The sequence below is a fragment of the Miniopterus natalensis genome, chromosome 12 (genome assembly GCF_054644295.1).
Source record: "Miniopterus natalensis isolate mMinNat1 chromosome 12, mMinNat1.hap1, whole genome shotgun sequence".
Classification (NCBI taxonomy): Eukaryota; Metazoa; Chordata; class Mammalia; order Chiroptera; family Miniopteridae; genus Miniopterus; species Miniopterus natalensis.
This window is the reverse complement of record NC_142092.1, coordinates 4,456,899-4,484,200: the sequence shown is the minus strand read 5'-3', so window position 1 is coordinate 4,484,200 and position 27,302 is coordinate 4,456,899. Positions and strand designations below refer to the sequence as shown.

The following is a 27,302-nucleotide window of genomic DNA, read 5'->3' as shown; positions in this document are numbered from 1 at the left end:
ACTCCCTAAGCAGAAAAGATACAATTACCAAGTGCTTCTCATGAGTTCTAGGAAGGCCACACAAAGTAAAAGGAGACCTATAGAATTAATCTGAATCAAAATATTCAGCAGGAAAATTTTGAAATCTATAGACAGTAAGGTATATAATGCCTCAGACCCCACCCATCTGGCTCTGAAGATTAGCTGAGAGCCCGCCTGCGCTTCCTAATCCAGATGTATAGATTCAATTGCCTTGCTTCTGTGATAAAGGTGCTTGCTTTAATTGCTTTAATAAAATTGGCTTCATCACAAGGCAATCAGGAGTTTTCTCATTTAAATTCATTTATATGAGAAGACAAGAATCGAGGTTGGGAACAGACCTCTCCCTCTGACTCAGGAGGCTCTCTGGTGTCTATGAGAGGTGCCTGTTGTGGACGAAAAGGGGCCACATGCTAACCTGACTGGCTCAGGGGAGGCCTGTGTGGCAGCCTTGCAAACTCAGAGACCTAAAGTAACTACAAAGGATGGTCTGAAGTTAAAATTTTTTAACTAATAGTTTATGGTGGGTAGTCATGTACTAGGCTGATATCTTCCCTGACAAAGATCGATCTTTACCTTAACTGAGCCTGTCTACTGTCTTTTTGCATCTACCACAACATATCATTGGAATGTCAAAGTAATTTTCCTTTTTCCAGACCCCTCAAAGCTCAGGCACTGCTCTGCAGAGACCACAAATCCCCTTAGTATTACTGAATTACATGTTGACTGTTAGCTCTCTTGTACCCACCTAAGTAACAAATAAACTCACAAAAAATTCTTCACAGGTTTAAATGTTTCTTACACTGACACTGTCACAGAAACTCATTTCTAGTTGCCTGCCTAACATCTCCACTTGGAAGCCTATCAGGCATCAACTACCTTCACATTTCAAACCTGAACTCCTGAGCTACACCTGCCACTCCAATCTAGCAAATATCTAGTAAATACTCAAATTTATTAATCAATAAATAATCAAACTTCTCCATCCACGTTCACTGTATTATTCTTAGTCATATCCTGGGAGTAACATGAACTGCCATGGAAAAGACAGGATCCAGACTCAGGCCATTGCATGCCTGAGCCCTGCAGCTATAGGTAGAGGCAGGCAGAAAGGCATTCCATGAGAGGGTCCATCTGAAGATGAGAGGAAGGCAGTGCAACCTGGCTCGCCTGTCTACACCAATACGATCCTTGTCAATTCACCTTTCAATCAGGGGCCTGCCATGTGCTAGTTACTATGCTAGAAACTAGGTCCAGGAGGGGAAAACTCATGTGTTCTCACAAGGAACAGTAAAGGTGCCAGACGGTAGAAGACTAGACTCCACATCTTCTGAGACCTCCAAATCAAGAGATTTTCATTAAACACCTATCAAAACAATTCATAGACATGCACCATATTTTGGTACTATATAAAATGGAGCTTTTCTACAACAAAAAAAAAATCTTATGGCAATGTCTTTTTAAAAATGTTACACCAAGCCAAAGTTCTGACATAAAAACAACTTTATATTATGAAATATAATGTAACTTCCAGCTTGAGATAAAGATGACAGAAAGAAAGATCACGTGGTTACAAAACATTAAAGATACTCTCTCGTACAAAGCCAGAGAGGCTGGGGTAGGGAAGGAGTTCGACTCCAGTAATAAACCTCTCCAAAAGGGCAGCCACCCGGCCGGGCGTGGCTCAGTGGTTAAGCATCGACCTAGGATCCAGGAGATGGGGGTTCAATTCCTGGTCAGGGCACATGCCCGGTTGAGGGCTCGATCCCCAGTCGGGGGCGTGCAGGAGGCAATCGATCAATGACTCTCTCATCACTGGTGTTTCTATCTCTCTCCCTCTCCTTTCCTCTCTCTGAAATCAATAAAGATATATTTTAAAAAAAAAAAAAGGGCAGCCAAGACAAAAGTTTGATATGAATTTGCTTCTACTATACTGTGGTGGGTTTTTCCCTTCTTTTAATAAATTAGTGACTTAATTTGTATTGCTCTGAGCCTTTCAATTCTAAAATTCAAAAGGATGCTAACAAAAGTTAAGTGAATGAGAAGCACTGCTTGAGAGGAGGCCTATCCCACAAGATTTACACAAGACTTCATTCTGGACAAAAATATTTTCTATGTATTTGACCCAGAGAGACAGCTTCTTCTGAAACAAAAATTCACATGGATACTAGATTTTCGATCTCATGAAAGAAAGATTAGAGAATTATAAAACTTTCAAAATAAAATTATTTCCTTTTATAAAACTTAATAGTGTAACAAAATCTTAAGGAAACAAAGATGTTTGTTAAATAAATAAATTTTGTAATCCATCCCTTTTAACATAATTACCTCTATTTCAATGCAAATACAGTTCTGCATTTATGTAGCTGAATTAGAACTTTCACAATTTTATTTCATCAGAAATAGAAAGGACATCTGGAAATGCCTGGCATTTTAGAGAATTACTGTGGAAGATCACTACAAAAATATCATTCACATCACACTAGATTCCACAATTTAACATTCTGATGAAAACCTATTTTAAATATTTCTCTATAGTTAGGTAGCAATTCTTTGAGGCCTCAACTTGAGCCGACTGGGCCTGCCCCTCCCCACCACCTCCCACCATCCTACCCAAGTTTGTACTTAAGAGAATCCTAAAAATGTTTTCTAGCTCTTCATAAAATATCATCTAACTAGACAAGACTGGCCATCGGTGGGTAACTAACCCTCTGATGCCCATATTCTATATTCCTGATGTGGACAATGGTGGTCCCAAAAGAGATGTGTCCACTGCTGCAAGTTACACAGGGGAGGGAGGGAGGAAAGGAAGGAAGGAGGGAGGGAAGGGGGGAGAGGGCTGGACGGAGGGAGGCCCCCCTCAGCAGCTGGAGGGGTGGGGAGTCAGGAACATCAGCTGTTATTCTACCAGGATCATTCCCTGTCTGTGCCTCAGTGCTGACTTACCTAATATATACTCGTCATTCCTCTCAACCTAGACAGTCCACACTGCAAGGGGGGAGGGGACTGTAACAATGATTAACCTTTCAGAAATCTGAGAGGTCACTATTTCTTTAGAATGAAACATCTCAAAAAAAACCACATGACATTTTTATTTCTTTAAAAAGAGCCAAAAAAACTAAATTTGGTTCTAGGATTTTAGAGTTACATTTTAAGAAGAGGCTTCCTAAGAAGCCAGGAACAATAAAGTAAGGAATTTAGTGACTCTGAACAAAATAGAGATCTTTTTATTAAAACAGAGATCTTTCAAATGAGTCCAGTAAGGTACTCTGTTTCTTTAAAAACGAGCAGAACACAGCAGTCAGCACAGTCAAGAAGAAAAGTCCATTTGCTCTTCAGACCTCATAGAAAGATCCTCCAGTTGTGGAAAGCGAAAATATAATGGGGCAAGAGCAAAAAGTGGTTTCAGACAGGCAGGATATGCCCTGACTTGTACCACTATTGATAATGCTACAATGGCCAATTTCAAGATGTCTACAGTTTTGACAACCAGCTCACAAAATTCCTGAAAATTTAACCGTCGTCTTGAGTTCCTATGAACAGATGCCAGCACACCTGTATATGAAAGGGCCCATGAGCACAATGCAGGAACCTCCTCCATTAGCATCCATTAACAACCACAAGACAAGCCATTTCCTCCCCTGGAAAAAGGAGCTCCAGGAAGCCTTTCTCTAGTGAAAACAAACTCGGAGAACTGGATACAGAATCTGGTCCATAAACTAATTTTTGTTGGACATTCAAGGGTTTTTCCTCTCCCTTGGAAAAAAAAACTTAAAATTGAAAAATATTTTCTAAAAATCTAGAATTTGGCTTCTCTTGAAAATAAGAAAAAAAGAATTTAAGAGAAAAACAAAATTTTTCAAGAGATAACATAAGAAATGTTTGCAGAACTCAAGATATGTGGATCTTTTAAAAGCCGACCTAATTTGGCAAATATAAAGAATATATATAGCCCGGCCAGGTGGTTCAGCAGGTTGGAGCACTGTCCCATGCACCCAAAGGGTCTCAGTTCTATTCCCAGTCAGGGCACATACTTGGGTTGAGGGCTGGATCCCCGGGAGGCAACCAATCCGAGCTGCTCTCTCACAGCAATGCTTCTGCCCCCCACCCTTCCTCTCAATAAAAACATATCCTGGGGTGATTAAAACAACAATATATGTAGCATATCCATCTAATGGAGAATAATCAATAACAAACTCCCCCAAAATCACCAAACTAAGAACCAAGAACTAAAACCCTACCCACTCACGCATTCTTCACCTGCTCTTGTGCCTGCCTTCCAAGCCCACAGGTGATCACCAACATGAAGTGTTTATCATTCGCATATTTTTCCTGAACGTGCCTGTGTGGTTTTATTACACACTTACATCTCTCTAAACTACATACTGCTTTCATGCTTTTAGTTTAATAAGCAAATTATACTGTTCTAATTCAACATGTTTCAAAGATTTAGCCATGTTGTTATATGTGTTGTTATTCATTTACCTGCAATGCTGTCTATAGTCCAACTCCACAAATACATTCGAAACAGTTACCTATTTTCCTGTCACTGGCATTTTGTTGTTTTCAGCTTTTTACTACTAACGATATTGCTACCATAAGTCTTTTTCTTATACCCTGGTATAAGTTTTCTTAGGACACATCAAAACACCTACAGAATAGTGTAGCTTCAAACTCCAAGCAGAAATCCATCCATTAGAAGGTCAAAATCAGAATTTTTAAAAAAATGAAATTGGATAGTATCAAAATGCAGCACACAAAGAAAGGTTATTATTTTATGAACCTTTGATACCCACCCACCTCTGGATGTTTAATTGGGCCAAACTGTAGATATGCTTCTTCCCTTGCATCTAGTAAAAATAGTCTTAAAGTCAGGAGTCTTAGGGAATAGCAATGTTTAACCACGTGAGACAACATCAAACTGTTTTCCTAAGCAGTTTCACCATTTATACTCCGTCAGAAGTATATGAACTTCCTGGTGATGCACTTGCTCACTAACTGTTGGTAGTATCAGGCATAGGAATTTTTGGCCAGTCTGGCAGTGTCACATAGCGTCCCACTGTGATCTTCATTTGTATATCTATTACTAAAGATCATTTTTCAGCATGTTTACTTCCTGTTTCCCTTGCTCTCGTATGAAAAATGTTTCTCTGTTCTGTTGTCTTACTGACTTCCAGGTTGCATGTATGACTGTGTGTGTTGATTCACATATGAACGTAGTGTGAACAAGAGGAGCCACATACTAAATCTGACAAGCTCAGGGGGGCCCTGCGTGGTGACCTTACAAACTCAGAGACCTAAAGTAACTACACAGGATAGTCTGACACTAAAACTTCCTAACTGAGAGTCATGGTGCGTAGTCATGTCCTAGGCTGGTGTCTGCCTTGAGAAAGGTCAGTCTTTACCTGAAGTGAGCCTATTATCTTTTTGCATCTATGATAACATACCTTGAAGATGTCAGAGTGATCCCCCTTTCCCAGACCCCTCAGGGCACAATCTCCAATCACCATCTTCTTGTCCCCCACATACCATCTCCGTATGCTGTGAATGTTGTTAGCTATCCTGTACCCACCAATGTAAACGAAGTACATGTCTCTCTGTTTTACTCTATATCCAATCCCAGAGATTTCCCCGCCTTGCTTTCTCCTGCTTCCCTAACCTATCATCAGTGGATTCCATGTAACTCCCTTATGTCTTCCCCTTTGATTCTGAGGTATAAAATAAGTAGAAAAACTGCCATCCTGAGGTGCGTTTTCTCAATCTGTTGAGATTCTGCTTCCCAGCAACTGTTGTCAATTTGGCTCAAACAAATTCACAGAAATTCTCTACAGGTTTAGACATTTCTGACTTACGTCCATAGTAGATGTACATGAAATACACAGCAGCTGTGTGTTTCAAGTATTATCTACTAGTTTGTGGTTTTCTTTCTACTTTCTTGAGTGTTTTTAATGAAACAAATGTTCTTAATTTAAGTTTAGTTGAATTTTCAAGCTCTCTTTTTAAGTGCTGTATTTTGTATTTAAGAAACTGTTCACTCCATCAAGAAGATAAAGTTTGCTTTACTTCATAAACACAGTCTAGTCTTTGCCATCCCCCAGCGAGCAGCAATACACCCCCTCTCCTATATCAGTTCCCCCACTTATGTGGATCTATTCTGGGTTCTGCATTGCACTCTGCTGAACCACTTCTAACCAAAAGCCAGTAATATACCATCTTAATTTCCATATCTTTAAAATAAGTCATGAGTGCTGATAAGGCAAGGCCCTTCATTTTCTTCTTCTTTGGCATGCTTGACCATTTGGGGGCTTCTTTATGCTCAAATTCCTTACAAAATTAACGCTGAGAATTTAAGTGTAATTACAATGAATCTGTACATTGTATCATTTCTGAGAATCATCTTTTTGATACGAAATCTTAATATTCAAGAAGATAATGTGCCTCCACTTAATTCTTGTTTAATGTCTTAAAATTTCATAATTTTCCATCTAGTTTGCATGTATTTCTAAACCTGTTTTTGTTCCTACTATAAATGGTATCTTTTTTACTTCTTTTGTCTGTTACTAGAATAAAGGCAATTAATTATTTTTAAATATGGATCTTATATTCAGCTATATTTCTAATAATTTGTTGACCCTCTTAGATTTAAGAAGAAAAATATATATACATATATACATATACATATACATAATCTTTATTAATTTCAGAGAGAGGAAGGGCGAGGGAAAGAGAGAGGTAGAAACATCAATGATGAGAGAGTCATCATTGATCAGCTGCCTCCTGCACACCCCAACTGGGGATTGAGGCTGCAATCCAGGCATGTGTCCTGACCAGAAATAAAATTTCAATCTCCTGGATCCAAGGTCAATGCTCAACCACTGAGCCACGCCCGGCTGGGCCCACTTAGATTTTCAATGAAGACAAGCATGCCACTTGTGAAGGACTGTGTTTTATTTTTTATTTTTCAATCATTCCTTTGTTTCTACTTCCTGCCATTCCACAGAGGCCAGGACTTTGAAAACGATGCTGAACAGAGTGAAGAGAGTTGGCCTCCTGTCTTTCTCTGGACTTTAAACTATTTTAACACTTTATGACAAAGAAACATACCTTTCATCAGGATAAGTTCCCTTCTATATTTCTAGTCTGCCTTGAGCTTTTGCTATGAATAGATTTGACATCTCTAAAATTCTTTTTATTAATCTATTGAGAAAAACATGGTTTTATTTTATTTGGAAAATATCATGAATTAAATTTAATATTTTCCAATGGAAACCTTGTATTCCTGGGAAAACCCAATTTGGTCTTTTTTAAAACCTACTGGATTTTATCTACATGCACAAGCGAGATTGACTCTCATTTCAATTGTTTCTGCCATGTTTACGTATGAGAGTTCTACAGTCTGCAATCATGAGTTTAGAAATGAACTCTCATTCTAATGCTCTGTAGAAGAGTCTGTATAACACTGTAATGACCTGAGCCTCACAGGCTACGTAAAATGCATGAAATGTACATCGCCTGATGTGTGAAAACTGGACCTAGTGCTTTCTCTGTGAAAGAACTTTTCACTACTAATTTGTTTCTTCAGTGTTTACATGAGAATTCCAGGTATGTTCTTGAGACAGAAATTTCACATTTATTGTCATAAAGATTTTCACAATATTTTCAGTGGATGCCTCAAACTGCAAATAAGTACCAAACCATGTTACATAAATAACATATATGTGCACTATGATTTTTCCTATACATGCCTACCTATCATAATGTTTAATTTATAAATTACACACAGTAGGAGATTAACAAAAATAATAAAACAATTTTAACAATATACTATAATAAAAGTTCCGTGAATGTGGCCTTTCTCAAAATATCTTTTTTATTGTACTCACCCTTCTTCTTGTGATGATGTGAGATGATAAAGTGCCTATGTGATAAGAGGAAAGTGAGGTGAATGCCATAGCAGCATGGCACTAGGCTAATTATAGGGTCACCTGAACACAAGCACTGCAGTGTCATGACATACTCAAGATGACCACAAGGTGACTAAGAGCAGATAGCCTACACAGCTTCACGCTGGATGATTCCTGTCCCAGGTGGGATGGAACGGGACCATGAAAGATTTCACCACACTACTCAGAATGCTGCAATTTAAAATTTATAACTTGCTTATTTCTGTAATTTTCCATTTAATAATTTTAGACCCTGGTTGACCAAAGGTAAGTGAAACCACAGGAAGAGAAACTGCAGATAAGGGGGGAACTACTGTACAACACCAAAGGCACGATCCATGAAAGAAATAATGGATATGCTGGGCTTCATTAAAATGAAAAACTTCTGCTCTGCAAAAGGCTAAGTCTAGAGAGTAAGAAGATACACCACAGACTGGGAGAAAACATTTGCAAAAGACACATTTGATAAAAGACTATGATCTAAAATACACAAAGATCTATTAAAACTCAACAATAAGAACATAAGCAACTCAAACACTGGGCCAAAGACCCTAAGAGACACCTCACTAAAGAAGATATGACAAATAAGCATGTAATAAAATGCTCTACATCATACGTCATCAGGGAAATGCAAATTAAAACGAGACGTCACCACACACCTGCTAGAAAGGCCAGAGTCTGGAACACTGACACCGCCAAATGCCCGTGAGGATGTAGAGCAAGAGTGAGGCTCACTCATTACTGCAAATGGCACATCCGCCTGGGAGCACAGCCCGCTCTGCACAAAGCTGACCAGGCTCTTACTGTACGCTCAGCGAGGGGCGCGGAGGGAACCAGACGCTAGGACGCCTAGGAACCGGGGCGCTGACGCCAACGTCGGGCTGCTTCGCCGGGAAGCTACAGCCCCCACACTCCCCGGGGACCCCTGCACCTCCCCCCGGGGCCCTGACCCCCAAAGCGCAGGAAGAATCACCGCGGGGCGGAGCAAAAACGGGGGAAAGTCGCCTTCCGGTGCATGCGCAGGAGGAGCCAAGATGGCGCAGGGGGAGGGGCCTCTATGTGAGGCATGCGCAGTAGGAACTAAAAGGAACCCCCCCCCCCCCCCCCCCCGAGGATCCCGGAAACGGACGGGCTGGGGGAGAGCTCCTGAAGGGCTGGGAAGCTGGTGGTTTGAAGCGCACCTGGTCCGAGGTAAAAGAATCTCCGCTTAACAACGCTCCTTCTCTCTCCCTCCCCCTTCCCTCCCCCTCCCCCTCCCCTCCTCCCTCCCCTCCCTCTCCCCTCCCTCTCAGGCAGTGCCCCCCCCAGTGCGCCGTTCCTAGGGCGCGTTCTCTCTCCATAAGGGCCACGTGGGCCTGGCAGCTGCCTGGGGCCCAGCCGACGTGCAGGCTCCAAGTGCCCGCCAGGCCACAGCAACGGCCGGGGCACAGCGGGAGCAGACGACGCTGGCCACATGGGGCGGGCATGGGCTGACCTGGGCTAAGCTGCCCTGTGGCACAGAGCTTTTGGACACCGGCCTTTGTACTGGGCCTGATGAGGACAAGGCTGGACTTTTCTCACAGCCCGAGGGACAGAAATGAGAAATTGTGAACCTGGGGGCAGCCTATTCCCACCCAAATAAATCTTACCACCAGCCCGCATCCTCCCATGTGGCTCCCAAAAACGTCTCACACCACCACAAGGGCCCCATTTCCACCAGCAACATCATGATCCAGCAATTTTGTTCCTTGGTGTTTACACAAAGGAACTGAAAATTTATGTCCATACGAAAGCCTACACACAGTTTTACTCATAACTGCCAGTACATGGAAGCAACCAAGACATTCTTTGGTAGGTGAATGGATAAACGTACATCCAAACAATGAAATACTATTCAGCGCTAAAAGTAAGGTAGCAAGTCATGAAAGAGCATGGAGAAAACGTTCATGCATGTTATTATATGAAAGAAACTAATTTGAAAAGGCTACGAACTATATGATTCCAACCATATGACATTCTATAAATAAAAAATTATGAAGACAGTAAAAAGTGGTTGCCCGCCCGGCCGGGCGTGGCTCAGCGGTTGGGGGTCGACCTAGGATCCAGGCGATCGGGGTTCGATTCCCGGTCAGGGCACATGCCCAGGTTGTGGGCTGGATCAATGACTCATCATTGATGTTTCTGTCTCTCTCTCCCTCTCCTTTCCTCTCTCTGAAATCAATAAAGACATTAAAAAAAAAATTAAAAAGTGGTTGTCAGAGAGAGGAGAGGGGAGAGGGGATAACAAGGCCATGCACTGAGGATTTTTAAACCAATAAAAATAAGACACTATAATGATTGATATATGTCATTTTGTATTTATTCAAACTTATAGAATGTCCAAAACCAAGAGTAAATTCTGGACTTTGGGTAATTATAATGTGTCAATGTAGGTTCATCAGTAGTAACAAATGCATCACTCTGGAGGGGGGTGTTAATAATGGGGGAAGCTGTGCATATGTGGAGGGGGTATATGCAGAATCTTTGTACCCTCCTTTCCATTTTGATGTGAACTAAAACTGCTCTAGAAAAAGAAAGCCTTTAAAAGAAAAAAAGGTTGAGCAGCTGTGACAGAGATCATAATGGCCCTGCAAAGCCAAATATACTTACTACCCATCCCTTTAAGAAAGTTTGCCTGCCCCTGGTTTCATATATTAAATGAGTAGATTAGATGGAGACACTTAGTTTCTACCTAACCCTCCAAATCTCATTAAGCCACTACAAAAGGCAACTTAAACATTTCATGCCGACTGTAATGTTGCAATGAAAGGTATCATTAAAAAATATTGGGGAATTCATGGAAGAGGAAAAGGCAGACTGAATCAGGATAAACAAAAAAATACTATAGCTACAATCACAGAAAGAAAATGTCACTGCAAAACCAGAAACAGTGCTTCATTTAAAAAGTCCCAGAAAAATTCCAATTTCAGATCAACAAAACCAGAAAGAGGCTTAGAAGAAACATCAAGATGATGTTTACAACTGGACCAGTCATGCCACTCCTCCTAGCACATACGTAAAGTCGCAGTTTCCACTTTTACTTCCAAGACCAAGCTCTGACCGATGGAGACCAAGACCCTCAAGGAGGCTCTGAACACGAGGTTGAAGTGGAGAGAAAAGCAGAGAAAAGCCTCTGCTGACACTAGCACAGGATAAAAAGAGGCAGAAGGATAACAACCACCATTCTAGAAATCAAGACACAAATATTTTAGAACTTAGTGCTGTGATTGTGGGGCGTGGGGGCTATGGAATTGGTGGAGGTGGAAGAGGGCCTATAGGGGATAGTGGTGATAGCAAAAACAAAATTAAATATTTTTAAAAAGTAATACCAAAACCATACAGGACTCCAAAAGATGTCACATGGTCAAATTCTACTAATCCTTGAAGTAACAGATGGTTCCCAGGATAGCGCAGAAAAAGACGGAAAGGCTTCAGCTCATTCCATGAAGGCTGTATACATAATCTGACACCAAGCCAGGAGAGGTCAGCACAAAACCAAATCCGAAAATCAATCTCATTTATGACTGTACCAACATATATAAAACTGAATCCAGAGGAATACAGTAAAGACCACTATAACCACTAACCACAATGACCAGGTGGGTTTATTCTAGTTAAAGTAAAGCCAGTGCAGCGGAAATAGAAGGAAATTCCCTGAACTTGATAAACTATTAGCAAAATATTAAAAGCATTCATCAAAGTCAAAAGAGGTTAAGGATAAACATGCTCCCTTCAACAACTGAATATTGTACCAAGGGCCTCAGACAATGTAAAAACATATGAAAAATATCTAAGATGAAAATGTTAGGGAAAGAAGACAAAAAATTGCATTTATAAATAATAAACTTTTATCTGGAAAACACAAGAAAATTAATTGAGAAATAACAATAACTAGTGCCAGTAATTAGAAGGTTGGCATGATATAAGATAAGCACATAAAATTTAGTGACTTTCCTACAGACCTGCAATAACCAGACTTCAACAGAAATGGGAAGGGGGAGATCCAACTCAAAGGTATAAATGCTATAAAATAGTAGGAGTAAATTTGAGGAGAAAAAGATCCAAGACCAAGGCCATATACATAAATAATTATTATATGATGCTATAAAAAAGAGATGAAGGATGTGAAGAGGCAGTTGAAGATAAAACATGACACAACATGTGGGGAAATGCAAATGAAAGTGCTAAGATGTCTGTTTTTTAACCTTGAAAATTTTTATAAATAGCAACATTAAATGCTGACAGAAATATGAGGAAACAGGTACTGTCATATAATTGATGGGAATGTAAATTATTGCAATCTTTTTAAAATATAATCTGGTAGGATTATTAAAGTGTACAATGAACACATTATACTCAAGACTAATTCTATAAGTACATATACTAATGTTCTAAAAGACTCGATACAACGATTTTCACTGCTTGTTTATAAATAACAACAACAAAAACACCCAAGTGTTCATTAATGAAGAAATAATTTTTAAAAAAAAAACTTTAAAATATGGAGAGGCTATGCTATGGATCACTATTCAATACAGCAGAATATTAAAAAGTATTAGTAATAAAATAGAATGATGTGTACTGAGATATAAATATTACATAAATGTCTGTAATTCTAAGGAAACAGTATAATCCTATGTATGTAAAAAAAAACAAAAAAATTCAAATCTATAAATACATTTGTGTATGAAATTATTTAAGAGTTATAAATTACTCTCTGTTTTGTAATAATTATCTTCACAAATTTTCAAATCAAATATATTACATGCTACTTTACAACACCCAGTTATAGGCCACGATTACCTAATTTTATAGAAGTATTTTGGCCAAATTTTATATATAAAGACAGTGTACAGCTTTTTACATCTGACCTTTGAGGTCAACTTCCGCATGCTAAGAAGAACTTAACTGTACTTACCAATTTCATTAATCACTGCTCTTATTTTGGAGACAAAAGGACCAACTTCACTAGGATTCATTTTGGCTCTTTCCTTAAGGTCAGCACCTGCAAAGTATTTTATTTACAAATATAATCTAGTTATAAACAAAATTTTGATGAAATAAGCTGAAAATTTTAAATTCATATGTAACATTAAATCAACTGAACTTATCAGTTAAAGGAACTATATTAGCTAAGTTTTTCTTCTCAAAGACAAGCATCAGGAAGAATAACATATCTGTCTGTTCATATACCTACCTGTGCCTAGGGTGGGTTCTCAAACTCTGTGGTCTCAGGACCTGACCCCTTTAACCTCTTAGAGGAAAAGACCACATTTAGGTTTTATGTACCGATAGTTACTCTACTAGAAACTAAAACTACAATTTTTTTAAACACTTATTCATTTACTAATACAAATAAACCCATTCACGTTAACCTAAATAACTACAGATTGAGGACACTTCCTTGGTTCTTGTAAAGATGTTGGCGGTTTCACCCACCATTGCTTCTGCCCCATCAGTGCAAATGTCAGCCTAGTGAAAAGAGCAAATCATGCCTTTCCACAGAGAAAACCATTTCATGGATGCCTGCCTTGGTGTCTACAGATCACATCTGAGAATCACTGGCTTTAAGTAAGAACACACTGACAATTTCATTATTATGAGTTTATCACTTTGGAACAGAGAAAAACATAAAGAATTCTTTAAGGAACCATTTACTCTGTGGCTCAACAAAGACATTCTTTTTAATAAAATTAAACTATCTGAGAAGGGTAGGTCCTCATGTAAATAAATAGACAAATAGAAAACATAAAATTAGAGCACAAAAGGCATACACTCAGCTTTCTCTTATTAGTCCATTATAAATTAATCACAACTAGATATAATATCAAGTACCAAGCAGCTGACGTTGGGACAGTCCAAGCCCACATAGTTCGTGCGGAAGTGAGAACTGCAGCTCTCACACACACACACACACACACACACACACACACACACACACACACACACACAAACACAATTTTATATATATATTCACACACCCAAGAAAATCTCTCAAACATATGCCCAAGGAAATATGAACAACAACAAGTAGCAAAAATTTGGAAATAACCTAAATATCGATCAAAAGGATTATTAATAAAACTGAAAAATAATATATAAAGGAATGAAGAATTCTAGTATAAATGAATTAGAGTATACATATATAGGTAAATCTAAAAATGTTGAAGGGCATATTATTACACACTTATATACGGAAAAGATACACAGGATAATAGCCATTTTACACAAGTTGCTATTTAGCAATGTAAAACATGCATGGAAATTATAAACACCAACTCAAACGGTGGGGCTGTGATTGGCAATCTGCACAGAGGAAGGATTTCAACCTTTGTAATATGGAATTGCTTAGTCAGTCAGGTGGTGGGTACTCAATATGTTAAACATTTTTGAATACCTGATATATGACTTCATAATCCATTTTTCCATGAAGAATTAAAATTTAGCATTAAAGAAAAATGTTATTAAAAAAATTCTAACTAGTAGGATGTATTTGTTAAAAGAAATAATGATTCAACTCACTGCTATTTAACACTGAGAATTAAAACCACAGTGACATATCACCTCACACCTGTCAGAATGGCTCCATCAACAAATCAACACACAAGTGCTGGCGAGGGTGTGAGGAAAGGGAGCCCTGGTACACTGCAGGTGGGAATGTAGACTGGGGCAGCCACTGTGGAAAACAGTATGGAAATTCCTCAAAAACTTAAAAATGGAGCCTGGCCGGGTGTGGCTCAACGGTTGAGCGTCGACCCAGGATCCAGGCAATCGGGGTTTGATTCCTGGTCGGGGCACATGCCTGGGTTGCGGGCTCGATCTCCAGTCGGGGGTGTGCAGGAGGCAGCCGATCAATGACTCTCTCATCATTGATGTTTCTCTCTCTCTCCCTCTCCCTTCCTCTCTCTGAAATCAATTCCTATCAGCACTGCCTAAGGGTCTCTTTTGTCCTGTGTAGTCACCAACACTAGTCTGCCTATTTTATTAAAGCCATTTAAGTAGGTGGGAAATGGTACCTATTATGGTTTTAAATTTATATTTCCCTAATGACTAATGAGGTGAAACACCTTTTCAGGTGTTTATTAGCCATTCATACAGCTTTCCTGAAACGTCTATTCAAAACTTTTGCTCATTTGTTTTCACTGGATAATTTTTCTTCTTATTGGGCTGTAAGAGTTATATCTTGGATAAAATTCTCAGGAATATGACTTACAAATATTCTTCCCCCACCTGCAGCTTATCCTTTCACTTTTCTGATGGTTTGATGGTTTTGATTTTAATGAATTCCGATTTATCTTTTTTCCCTTATCACTTGTGCTTTTTGTGTCATATCTAATCAACACCCATTTTTAATTAAAAATTCATAGCAGACTAGAAATGGAGATGGTTCTTCACCTGCTAAAGAACAGCTACCCTAACATCATCTTTAACGGTCAGTCGCAGAAGGCTTCTCCTCAGAGATCATAGAGATGGGTTCTTTCTCTCTTCTAAAGAGAGTACTAGTGAGCGTAATGAGAAATATTTAACAATTACAAGGATCAGAAGGGAAAAAATTAAGCTGTCATTATTAGCAGATGCCATAAATACATGCAGAATAGCCAAAAAAATTTGCAAATCATGAAAATAACTGAATTCACTTATTTCATAGAAATGGCCCTCTTGTAAAATTCCAGGGATCATTTTTTTATAAACTCCTATTTTAAGTATGCTTTAGGATTATTACATATTAAATTTCTCCTTATTTACATTTGCAGTGGACTAGTTCAGTGGGGCTGAATTACGGGAAACAGCAATAACATTCTTTGTTGTATGCTTGCAGGATGTCCAGCTTCCTCACCCCTAATGAACCAAATGAGAGTAAAGCCCCTCAATCACTCCAACAACCAAAAATGTCCCCCAAAGTTCCAATACGCTCCCCAGTGAGTGTTACCACCCCCCTTGAGATCTAATGCTTTCAAAGTCAATGGTCTTCAACCTTTTTTGTTCCCGTTACTGCTAAAAAGAATTCTGAAAAACGATGTGCTCCTTGAGCATGTTTATACTGACATCAAAATTTTCATCATTTAAGTTGAAATAGTTGTAGGATTACAGTGCACTGTAAACACTGGTATTTTAAAATACAACTACATGTATCACTGTAAATGTGTCCAGTGGAATCTACATACCACCATGACTTGATTCTCAAAATCCCCCAGGTCTGAAAGATACAAACAAATCCTTGCTTTACAATGAGAATCATTTCTTTTCTCTATCAACTGATATTTCTACTCCACTTTCCTATATTTTTCTCTGATGTAATCGGTGCTTATACTTAAAAATCTTTTACTGATCACTGTCATATTCCTTTGCAACAAAATATGTAAATTAATTTTTATTAAATGCCCTGTAAATGTAACAAATTACAAGTACTTTTAGAACACAAATGATTGAAGCACAAATATGTTGCAAATCTGATAACTATTAGACATTAAAAGTAAACTTTTACTCAATGTATCTGAATGAGACAGATGGGACCATCCCCCTCATTCCATTATTTCATATATCTATGCATACAAATAACTTATTGCTAGAATGAGGCAAGGTCTATTACCAATTTTATTCCCACTGAGAAAACTTCTTCACATAAACAAGGGAGTTTTGCTTCAGCACTATCACCCAATTCTTTCAGCACCTTTACAGCCAACTCTTAAAAAATCACACAGTAATCAAGAAGCACTGAAAACTCCGTAACAGATACAAAGTTGTCTTTAAACTATGCAGAAAGCAAGGAATTGAAAACTATCAGAAGATAGGATCCCAGTTGAAATTCTCAAACTTTGTATTTTAAAATATCCATTTTTAATAATTGAGTTTTTTTCCCCTCCAGGAGAAAGGAAGCAAAGTAAGATCTGGACTGACTGCTATAAAATCCAAGGGCACCTATGAAAAGTGAAGATGGTAAAGAGCACCGTAACCTACAGATCAGCCGCAGTCTTATGAGAGAGTGCACGCATACGCTGTGCATCAGCTCGATTCCCCTAGACCAGCTGATCTCCTAGTGCCTAGAAATAGCCCGGCCTGATGGCCTGAAGCTGGATCATCGCTACTTTAAGTCATTTCCCTCAGAGCACGTGTGCAGTTGCTGGGTCATGTGGAATGCAAATGACGATCTTTGAAAGTTATTAACAAGTTCTTTTCTAAAGTATTTCCAGCTCCCCACACTGTCCCAGTGCATAGCTCCACATTACAACCAGGGCCTGGCAGTGGCCATCTAATGGACAAGAGCTGGTACCTTTAAGTTGCATTCTGCTCAGCAGTAAATGATGAAATGCCTCACAAATGTGTAGAGTATTACTATGCAATGGTCAAAGTCATCATTTGTGAATCGTTCCAGTTTATGTACATGTGCCAGTGCCTTTGATCCAAGCAGCCTGGTCTTTCTTGCTCCCACTCCAAACAGGCTTCTTTTCTCTCCATTCAATCAGAACATCAGGTCAAGACAACCAAGGAGTTCCAGGCAGCTCAACCACCTGAAGAGCAGAGGTGTCCATACAGGGATGGGGAACATCCAGCCCACAGGCTGAAATTATGTGGCCTGGCCCTGCCAAGGCAACCGCAATTTCAGCCATCACATTAGGGGTGAGTTGATTAAATGTCTGACCAAATATTGCAGGCTAATTTTTAAGTTGATAATTTTGTACGGCCTGCAAGTAGTGTTATAAATATCCAAATGGTCCTTGGCAGAAAAAGGTTCCCCACCCAAGACGAAATTAGTCTGTTTCCTCTCCTGCACTGTTCTTGCATGGTGGCTGTATCAGGTTATCCTACCCTCACAAGAGAAGCTAGAAAAGAACCTTTCTTTTTTTATTTTCCCAAAGAATGTACATAAGACTAAAATTTTCCATTCCATGAATGTTTGGTAGAACGATTTCTAACCTTTTTCATCTCATGGCGCACATAAACCAATTACGAAAATTTTGTGGCACATTGAAAATATATTTTGCTGATTTGACCAAAAAAAAAATAGGTATAACCTTGACTCATTCATACCAGACGACTATTGTTGTGTTGGCTGTTGTCATCTTTTTATTTGACAATCTAAGGGAAAAGAAGTCAGTGCCCCTAAGTAGTCAGGTGTTGCGTTTTATAAATCCTTGTGGGGCACAGTTGGAAAACTGCTGACCAGATGTTTTCAATGTTCTGGGATTAGTCAAGTTTTCTATTTCTTAAGTCAATCTGGTTAAGTTTTATTTTCCAATAACTTATCTATTCCACCTAAAATTTCAAATATTTTGGGATCAGTTATTCTTAATATTCTCTTACCAGTTTACTCTCTGTGGAACGTAAACCTATGGCTTCCTTTTACAATCTGAATATCTTGCCAGAAGTTTGACTACTTGACTTTTCAAAGAACCCGCTTTGGGTTTCAGTATCCTCACTACTCACTGTGTTTTCCATCTCATAAGGTTACGCTCACCTTCCTTTCTTCTATCTCATTTGTGTTTATTCAATAGTTATTTTTTATCACTTCTTGAGTTCTTATTCATTATGAGTCTTTATTCTCTTTTAAAGTACAATCTTAAATCGTAACTATATTACACAACTTTTGTTAGATTTAATTCTGAGTATGTTCTAATTTCCATTAAGCTTCCTTGTTGAGCCCTGGCTGGTGTGGCTCAGTTGGTTGAGCAACACCCCATGCACCGAGAAGTCACGGGTTCGATTCCATCCCATGCACCGAGAAGCCACAGTTTTAGAAAAGCCAATTCCAGGTTTCAAATTTATCTCTGAGACATGATCACGATTTATGGTTCTTCTTCCACTTGCAGTGTAGAAATTTAGGGCTTTTGAAAATTTTGCTGGCTCATAATTTTGTTGAGGACAACCATATTCTTTGTTCCATGAATCCTAAATTGTTCATTTTTCGATTTATAAACATCAGTCCAAATGATAAAGCCAGTGATCTGCTTCCATTTCTCTGTCATCTATTCCCCTCCTCACCTCTGTATATATACCTGCTTTCCACACCTTTCAAGGCACATGTCAGGGGTAGGAGGCGTGCAGGAGGCTATAATCAATGTTTCTCTCTCTCTCCCTCTCCCTTCCTCTCTAAACAATCAATAAAACCATACTTTTTTAAAAAAGATTCCTTTGCTGAGCTGTAAGTTACTTAGAAGTTATTTTAAACTCCACAATGTAGGGGATTTTTTCTAATTACCTTTCTGTAAATTACTTCTACATTAACTGCCTATAGTCACAGAATGTAGTCTTTGAAATCTGTGGTTTTATAGTCAAGCAGATGGTTAATTTTCATAAATATTCCACATGTGCTTGAAAGAAATCCACAGTCATCAACTGCTGAGGGCAATGATCCATACAGGTACACTACATTAACCCTCAGTAAACCCAGAGAAATGATCAACAACTTTGATCAGCTAGGGCTGAAAGAGCCTTTATATTTTATTTACTATTTAGATCATTTTATAAATAACTTAAAGAGAAATGAAAGGATAGTGAAAAGCAGATTTATTAGAAATTTTAGTTAAAATGTTAACATAGCAAGCCCCTATTTTTTACTTTTTCTTGGTATGTGCATTTATGTGTACACACACTACAAATACATATATCTATATGTATAAATATATTCCAATACATAAGCAACCACACACATACACATGCACAAACACACATGTAAAAAGGGCTATATATTTTAATAAAACCGTTCAACTGACATGCATGAGCCTGGAACATACAGTTTTATAAAAGCAGATTCCAGATTTCAAATTTATCTGAGAGATGACCACGACTTCTGGTTCTTCTTGCACTTGCAGTGTAGAAATTCAGGGCTTTTGAAAACTTTGCTGGCTCATAATTCTGTGTTCCGTGAATCCTAAATATGTTCATTTTTCGATTTATAAACATCAGTCCAAATGATCAAGTCCGTGATCTGCTTTCATTTATGTCATCTATTCCCCTCCTCACCTCTGTATATATACCTGCCTTCCACACCTTTCACAGACAATCCAGTAAACGTTCATGCACAAACCTTATAGGAAATGCAGGTGTCCTGTCACAATCCTTTTGGCAAAAGGGATGGTTCAAGTTCTTGTCACAAAATACTGCATGGTGAAGTCTTTCCTACTAAACAACTGACTGGATGAAAATTCCATATTAATATATCATTCACTCATCAGTTCTTGAGTTTAGGAAAATTCATCCAGGATGTTACCATCTGATTATTCACAGTCCAAGATTTCACTCACATGATCAACTCTGCCATCTCATTAGGGCCAAGAGTCCTGCTGTCTTTATTCAATCATTATTTTTCCACCTAATAACTGTGGAAATGTCCTCTTCAGTCAACTTGTCAATTCTTGGCCATTATAGGTAAATGAAAATTTCTAAACTCTTGATGTGTTCAATGAAAGGTAAAAGAAAAACTGCAAAGAAGGTGCCTCCAGACTTCATTTATATTTTCTTAAAAGATGATGCAATTCTTGAGGCCATGCAAAAAAAAAACAAGATAATGCAACAGCAATGGCTTAACTATTGTATCTTCTAGACAATTCCATCATTTTCCCATGTTCTTAATCTTTCTTAACATGGCTGAGAATTGATAAGTAATGATAAAATCATTCCTAGGATGATAAAATTATCAATATAAAGACACAGAGATATGAGATAAGAACCCATAATGCATCTTAGATTCATAAAAAGGTCCAAATGACCCATACAGTAATTGCAAGAGAAAATAAGTTTTAATCTTTTTAAAGTAAATTTTCTGCTCTTCAGAAAAACTCTAATAAAGAAATGAAAGTCATGAAACATTAGTTCATTCAAGTAGAAATGTTCCAAAACAAAACTCAGAAACTAAATCTAGGTCCAAGGGGCTCAAGATATAAAGGTTAAGCTTGTTAACTGACTTATTTAAATCTTCTACAGATTTACTGACTTTTCATGTTTAATCTATTAATATTGAGAAAGGTGGTAAAAATTCCCATTATGATGGTGGATTTGTTCGTTTTTTCCTTGTAGTGTTATCAATTTTTGTACTATGTATTTTGAGGCTGTTTCTAATAGCATAGAAGTAGAAAATCATTATACCGACCTGCAGGAATTAATCCTTTTATCATTATCTAGGGACTTTCTTTATCTCTAGTAATTATTCTCCCTAATAAAAGTCTGCATACAAGTCTATTTTATTCTTTTAGTTACATTAGACTGGTTTATCTTTTTCAATCCTTGACTTTCAACCTATGTCCTTATGCTTTAGGTGTATTTCATAAAGAGCAACTATTTTTAACCCACTAATATTCATCTTCTCATTTAAAATTTTACGTCACACTGACCCTCCCTATTTTTTAACCCATCACCAGAGCCTTCACCGAGTCACAATCTTTTTGCTGGTGCAGGTCTTGCCTTGATGTTGATGAAAACACATGATCTGTGAATCACAATAAAGCAAAGCGCAATAAAGTAAGGTATGCCTGTATTAATGCAATAAAGCAAGGAAAGGTAATATAGACTGGGAAGAAAGACATAAAACTGTCACTGTTCACAGATGACATGATCATCAGCTATGTAGAAAATGCAAAAGAATTGACAAAAACATTCCTGGAACTAATGAACGATTATACCAAGGTTGCAGAATACAGGGTTAATATATAAAAGTCAACTGTGTTTTTTTAATATACCAACAATGAGCAAGTGGAATTTGAAATTGAAAACACAATACCACTTACATTAGCACCACGCAAAAATGAAATACTTAGGTATATATCTAACAAAATACGCACAAGAACTCTGAGGAAAAAACACAAAACTGATGAACAAAGTCAAAGTACTATGAAGTAAATAGAGAGAGCGTCCACGGTTCATGGATAGGGAGACTCAGTATTGTCAAGATGCCAGTTCTTCCCAACCTGATCTATACAGTTAATGTATGGACACATCAAAGGCATTACCCATGAAAGAAATAACCAATATGCTGGACTGCAATAAAGTGAAAAACTTCTGCTCTGCAAAAGGCAAAGGCAAGAGAATGAGAAGACACACCACAGACTGGGAGAAAATATTTGTAAAAGGACTTTGATCTAAAATATACAAAGAACTCTTAAAACTCAACAATAACAAGGAACTCAAACACTGGGCAAAGACCTCGCCAAAGGAGATATACAGATGGCAACTAAGCATATGAAAAACACTCATCACGTGTAATCAAAGAATGAAAAGTAAAATGCAATGAGGCACTACTACACACCTATCAGAATGGCCAGAGTCTAGAACACTGACTGGTAACACCAAAGGCTGGCGAGGACTCAGAGAAACAGAAACTCTCATTCACTGCTGGTGGAAATGCAAAATGATGCAGCCTCTTTGGAAAACATTTTGGTGGGTTCTTATAAATTTAAACATATTCTTTTATGATTCGGAAGTCACGCTCCTTGCTATTTACCCAAAGGAGCTGAAAACATGTCCACTCAAAAATCTGCACACAGATGTTTACAGTAGCTTTATTGATAATCGCCAATACTTGGAAGCAACCAAGATGTCCTTCAGCAGTTGCGTGAATAAATAAACTGTGATACATCTATACAGCAAAATATTACGCAGCAATAAAAGAAGTGAGCTATCAAAGCATGAAAAACCAAGGAGGAAATTGAAGTGCATATTATTAAGTTAAAGAAATCAACCTCAGGAAGGTACATACTGTGTAATTCCACCAACTATCTGGAAAAGGTAAAACTATGGAGACAGTAAAAACATCAGTGGTTACCAGGGTGGCTTCATTTTTTCTCAAAGTGAAGTATCCTTTCACCAACCAAAACCCAAAACCTCCATTCTGTCTAGTGTTCTGTCTAGATCCCAGGCCTCTGGCTCCTGGAAGGCCTCTCTCCTCAAGTCCAGTCACTGCTCCCTCCCAACGGGATCAGGATCATCCCATCAGCATGCAAACCTTGATAAAATCTCCATCCTGAAAAAGTCTCACTAACCCCTCATACACTTCAGCTAGCATCATATTCCTATGAACTATCAGGGAATGATTTCTAGGATATATTGTTAAATGACAAAAGTGAAGTGCAAAAGAGTACGTGCAGAATGAGACTTGTACAAGAAATGAAACAGGTAAACAAGCACACCTTATTCTACAGAAAGAAACATGACAGATAAACTGGAAACTAATGAGGTTCAGTAACACCCTCCAGGGTGGGAGTCAGATGGAAGGAACTGGAGGGAGCAAGCGGTAGTAAAACTTCTATGGATAGTTTTGCCTTTTGAAACCACATTGATTATTTTCACATGTGCAAAGTAAAATAAACAAGAGAGAAGAAAACTAACTTTACTTTATATGAACAAAACATAATTACATTAAAGGGGAAATAACGCAAATAACGGGTCAACACAGTATTTTTCCTTAATACCCTCAGTCTAAACACATAAATACTAAGTAAATATTAAACTCTAATTAGAAAGTGTGTTTATCCCAGTGGTACAGATCACAACTCCGAAACTAGTTTTCGCATATATAGGACTGGGAGAATAAGCGAATACATGACACAAATACAGAGTCAAACATGAGGATGAATCCCACGCTGATGAAATAGATGGTTATCAGTACGAACTCGTGGTTTTCAAAATATAAACATAGACACTGTGTTTCTGTGTGTACATATCTACATATTTCTTAGTTCTGTCCAGTAAAAGAGCCTAGAAACAAAGAACCCCAAGAAACAATAAGCACAGATAGCACCTAGATCTTGATTCTTAAACACCGTTCCACACTGTAGGGAACTGGAAAGTTCCACCTCTGACTGTGATGGAGTATGTGGTACAGGACTAGCCCTTTTCCCTCAAAATACATGAACTGTCTTTCAGATGACCAACACACTTGTTGAGACTGATCTGGGGGTGTGCTGACTTCCAGCTTTCTTTCTGAAGGCACTTTATAAACGGAGGTGCCAGGCAGAGGCACCTAAATAGAGTAAGCATGGTAGTCTTGATGATATAGAGATGAGGGTCTGGATGGCTGGGATCTGCAGGACAGGAAACTCAAAAGGAGAGAGCCTCTCAGAGGAAGAGCTCCAATAATCTGCATGGGTTCCCTTAAGCTTTAAACTGAAATTGCCAATTCGTAGGCAATTATCAGAGAAAGAACATCACAGGGAGCTGTGGTCTGAACAACTCCTGGTGTTCACGTTATGACAAGCAGGAATCAAAAAAAAAATAACAGCCCAGGCATTAAGTAATCAGAAACTTTAAAAACAAGCCTCCAAAGGGCCAGACAGATCCTTCAGGAGAGTAACATTCTGCTGGGACAAAACGACACTGAGAAAAACACCCTGTAGGGATGTTTCCATAGGTAGTCAGCTGGATATTAATAAGGAAGGAAGCAAATGGAATCGAACATTGTTGAAAATAATGGGTGGAGTATGAGTGTGTGCTTCACACCCTCCGGGGTCCCGGCACTGCCCTGCCAAGGATTAATGCTCCTCCTTTCCGCACTCTGGTACCAGACTGCAGGGTGGTGGGCAGCAGGAGGTAAGCAAGTAACAGAAGTCAAAATGGTGCAGGGGAGGTGCTGGACCAAGCTTGGGAAGTTTAGTTATTCATCCTTCCCCAGCCAGAGATAATATAACTCAGGAATTGCAGTTGGGACCATAAGCTAAGCTAGCCAGATGGTGAGAAAGGCTGGACCGCATTAAACTTTAATATGGCACAGATCTCTGCACATTGGCCCTATTTCTAGCCTTGATTTTTGACGGCAGGACAGACAGAGATTGGACACTGGCACCTTCTATTTTCACCCAAATAAATCTTACCACCAGACCTCATCCTCCCTTGTGAGTTCCTGAAAATGTTTTTTCTTGCAATACCACAAGAACTCCACTTCCCTGGCAACAGGGAATGTCCTATTGTTATTGAAAAATGTGTGGATGGCCTTTCTCCATTGCTACTGGGAGTGGGGTTCTTGGAGTGCTGCTGGGATAAGCATTTCCAGAGGCCCCCACAGGAGGAGAAGATGTGGGAGAAAGTTTATTTGTGTGGAACTATATATTCTTGGGTTTGCAAAGTCCCATTTCCCTTAATCCAGTCCTGGAGGAGGTGCAGCTGGGGATTCAGTAGAGCTGGAAGCAAAGCCAGTGTCCAGAGTTTCCGTTCCATGGTGGAGCTGGGTCCAGTACAGCATTAAGCTAGTTACAGTCCATTAGTCCATTATGTGTGGGGTCTACATGGCTGTGGGCCTTGTGCGCAAATGCAGATAAGAGGAACCTTATCTGCATGTTCGCAGACAAAGCCTCCATAGGGCCTTCCTGTAGAACTCAATGGAACTCAACCTGGTTTCTCCAGTTGCAGTGAGGGGTCAGGTCCCAAGGAAGAACTTGGACAGCAGAGGAAAGAAAGGAGTCCAGTCAACCAAGGATAGGAATACTATAGCATGCAGGCCTTTCTGCACCAACTTTCTAGTAAGGCCCTCAAACTAAAATGGTCTTTATTTTTTCTCTAAAGCATTGTAAATTTTTAAATTAAAAAAAATACATGACAAGACTTGCAGAGACTACAGTCACTTATTCATAGGTTCCAGGGATTACAGCACAGACATCTTTAGGGGACCATTATTCAGTTCACCCACACTTTATTTCTAAAGATTATCTGAAGCGGGGGAGAGAGGTGGTTATTTTTTAAGATCACTTGACTGCTTTGTGGGGAATGGGTTATAATGGGGCAAGAGTGGAAGAAGAGGGATGAGTCAGCAGTTTATTATTAATATATACTTCCTATTTCTTAAAAAGAAAATAGTATCTACAGAGCATAAAATATTATTTAGGCAGTTTTTAAAATAAAAATAGGACCAGAAATGAATCAGCAACAGCCAATAATTATTACCTCCTTAGAAAAGCCATGAGTACTGAGTTCTTCTTAAAGGCATCTCTGGCATGTTCAAATTGAGAGTTTGGAAGAGTGGGGCTGACAAAAATTTTAACCCTCTAATCTGGGGCGGGGGTCTGGGCCTCAAAATCATTTGGTCTGGCCCTGCCAAGGCCTCAACAAAGAGAAGCAGTTCCAGACATCACATTAGGGGTGAGTTAATTAAATGTTCGACCAAATAGAGCAGGCTAATTTTAAGTTGACAATTTTATACAGCCCATGAATGATGTTATAAATATCCAAATTGCCCTTGGCAGAAAAAAGGTTACCCACCCCTGCAATGGTTGGTTTTTCTGGCAACCAGCCCCCATCCTAAAGCTATCTACGGGCCTCAGCCTTTAGTCATCTCATTAGCATACAAAAGGTACTCTTATCACTCAGGAAATTCCCAGAGTTTTGTTTTGTTTTATTTTTTAAATATATCTTTATTGATTTCAGAGAGAGAGACAGACAGACAGAAACATCAATGATGAGACAGTCATTGGGGATCAAGCCGCAACCTGGGCATGTGCCCTGACCGGGAATCGAACCCAGATCACCTGGATCCTAGGTCGACACTCAACCGCTGAGCCACGCCCGGCCGGGCCCCAGGGTTTTAAGTGCTAGGAATCCAGGCCAGAGACCTACGATGCATTCTGAGTTAATTTTTGTATATGTTGCAAAATGTGGGTTTAGATCTAAATGTACAACTAAAATACTTCTAGAAGAAAATATAATTTGAGAAAGTCTTTGTGACTTTGGAGTAGAATATTTCTTAGTTCACAAAATAAGTACGAACCATTAAAAAAAACCAAACTGATGAATCAGACTTCAACTGAAAAACCCTTGTTCTTAAAAACAAACTGTTAAGAAAAAAGCAAGCCACAGACTGGGAGAAAATGCCTACAAAATATATATCAGATAAAGAACTATACAATTCTACTGACATCCTAATAAAAACATGGGCAAAAGATCTGAATAAACACTCACCAAAAAAGATATACAGGTGACAAAAAAGCAGCAGGAAAGATGCTCAAAATCATTAGTTATTAAATAAATGCAAACTAAAACCACAATGACATATAACTACGTACCCATTAGGATGTCTAAAATTTAAAAAACTGACAGTATAAATTGTTGACGAGATTGTAGAGCACCTGGATCTCTCGTGCATTGCTGGAGGGCATGCAAAATGGCATATCCCCTCTAGAAAACAATTGTCAGTTTCTTATAAAACAAAACACACACTTAAATTAAAACCCAGTAAGTTAATTCCTAAGTATTTATCCAAGAGAAACAAAAACAAAAAGACTTGTATGTAAATGGTCAAAGAAGCAGTCAAAGTGTGGCATATCCATACAATGGGCAACTCAACACATAAAATACACAGCATATAAAATACAAACCATACCCGGCAATAAAACAAAACTACTGAAA

At 38.7% G+C, this 27,302-nt stretch overlaps 1 protein-coding gene across 1 annotated transcript in view; it reads right to left on the bottom strand.

The window, feature by feature from the left end:
- Positions 1–27,302, bottom strand: part of AUH (AU RNA binding methylglutaconyl-CoA hydratase) — a 158,612-nt gene that overhangs the window by 110,371 nt on the left and 20,939 nt on the right. The window contains 1 exon segment of the mRNA XM_087822523.1: positions 12,898–12,984. Coding sequence (XP_087678649.1) covers positions 12,898–12,984 — 87 coding nt within the window.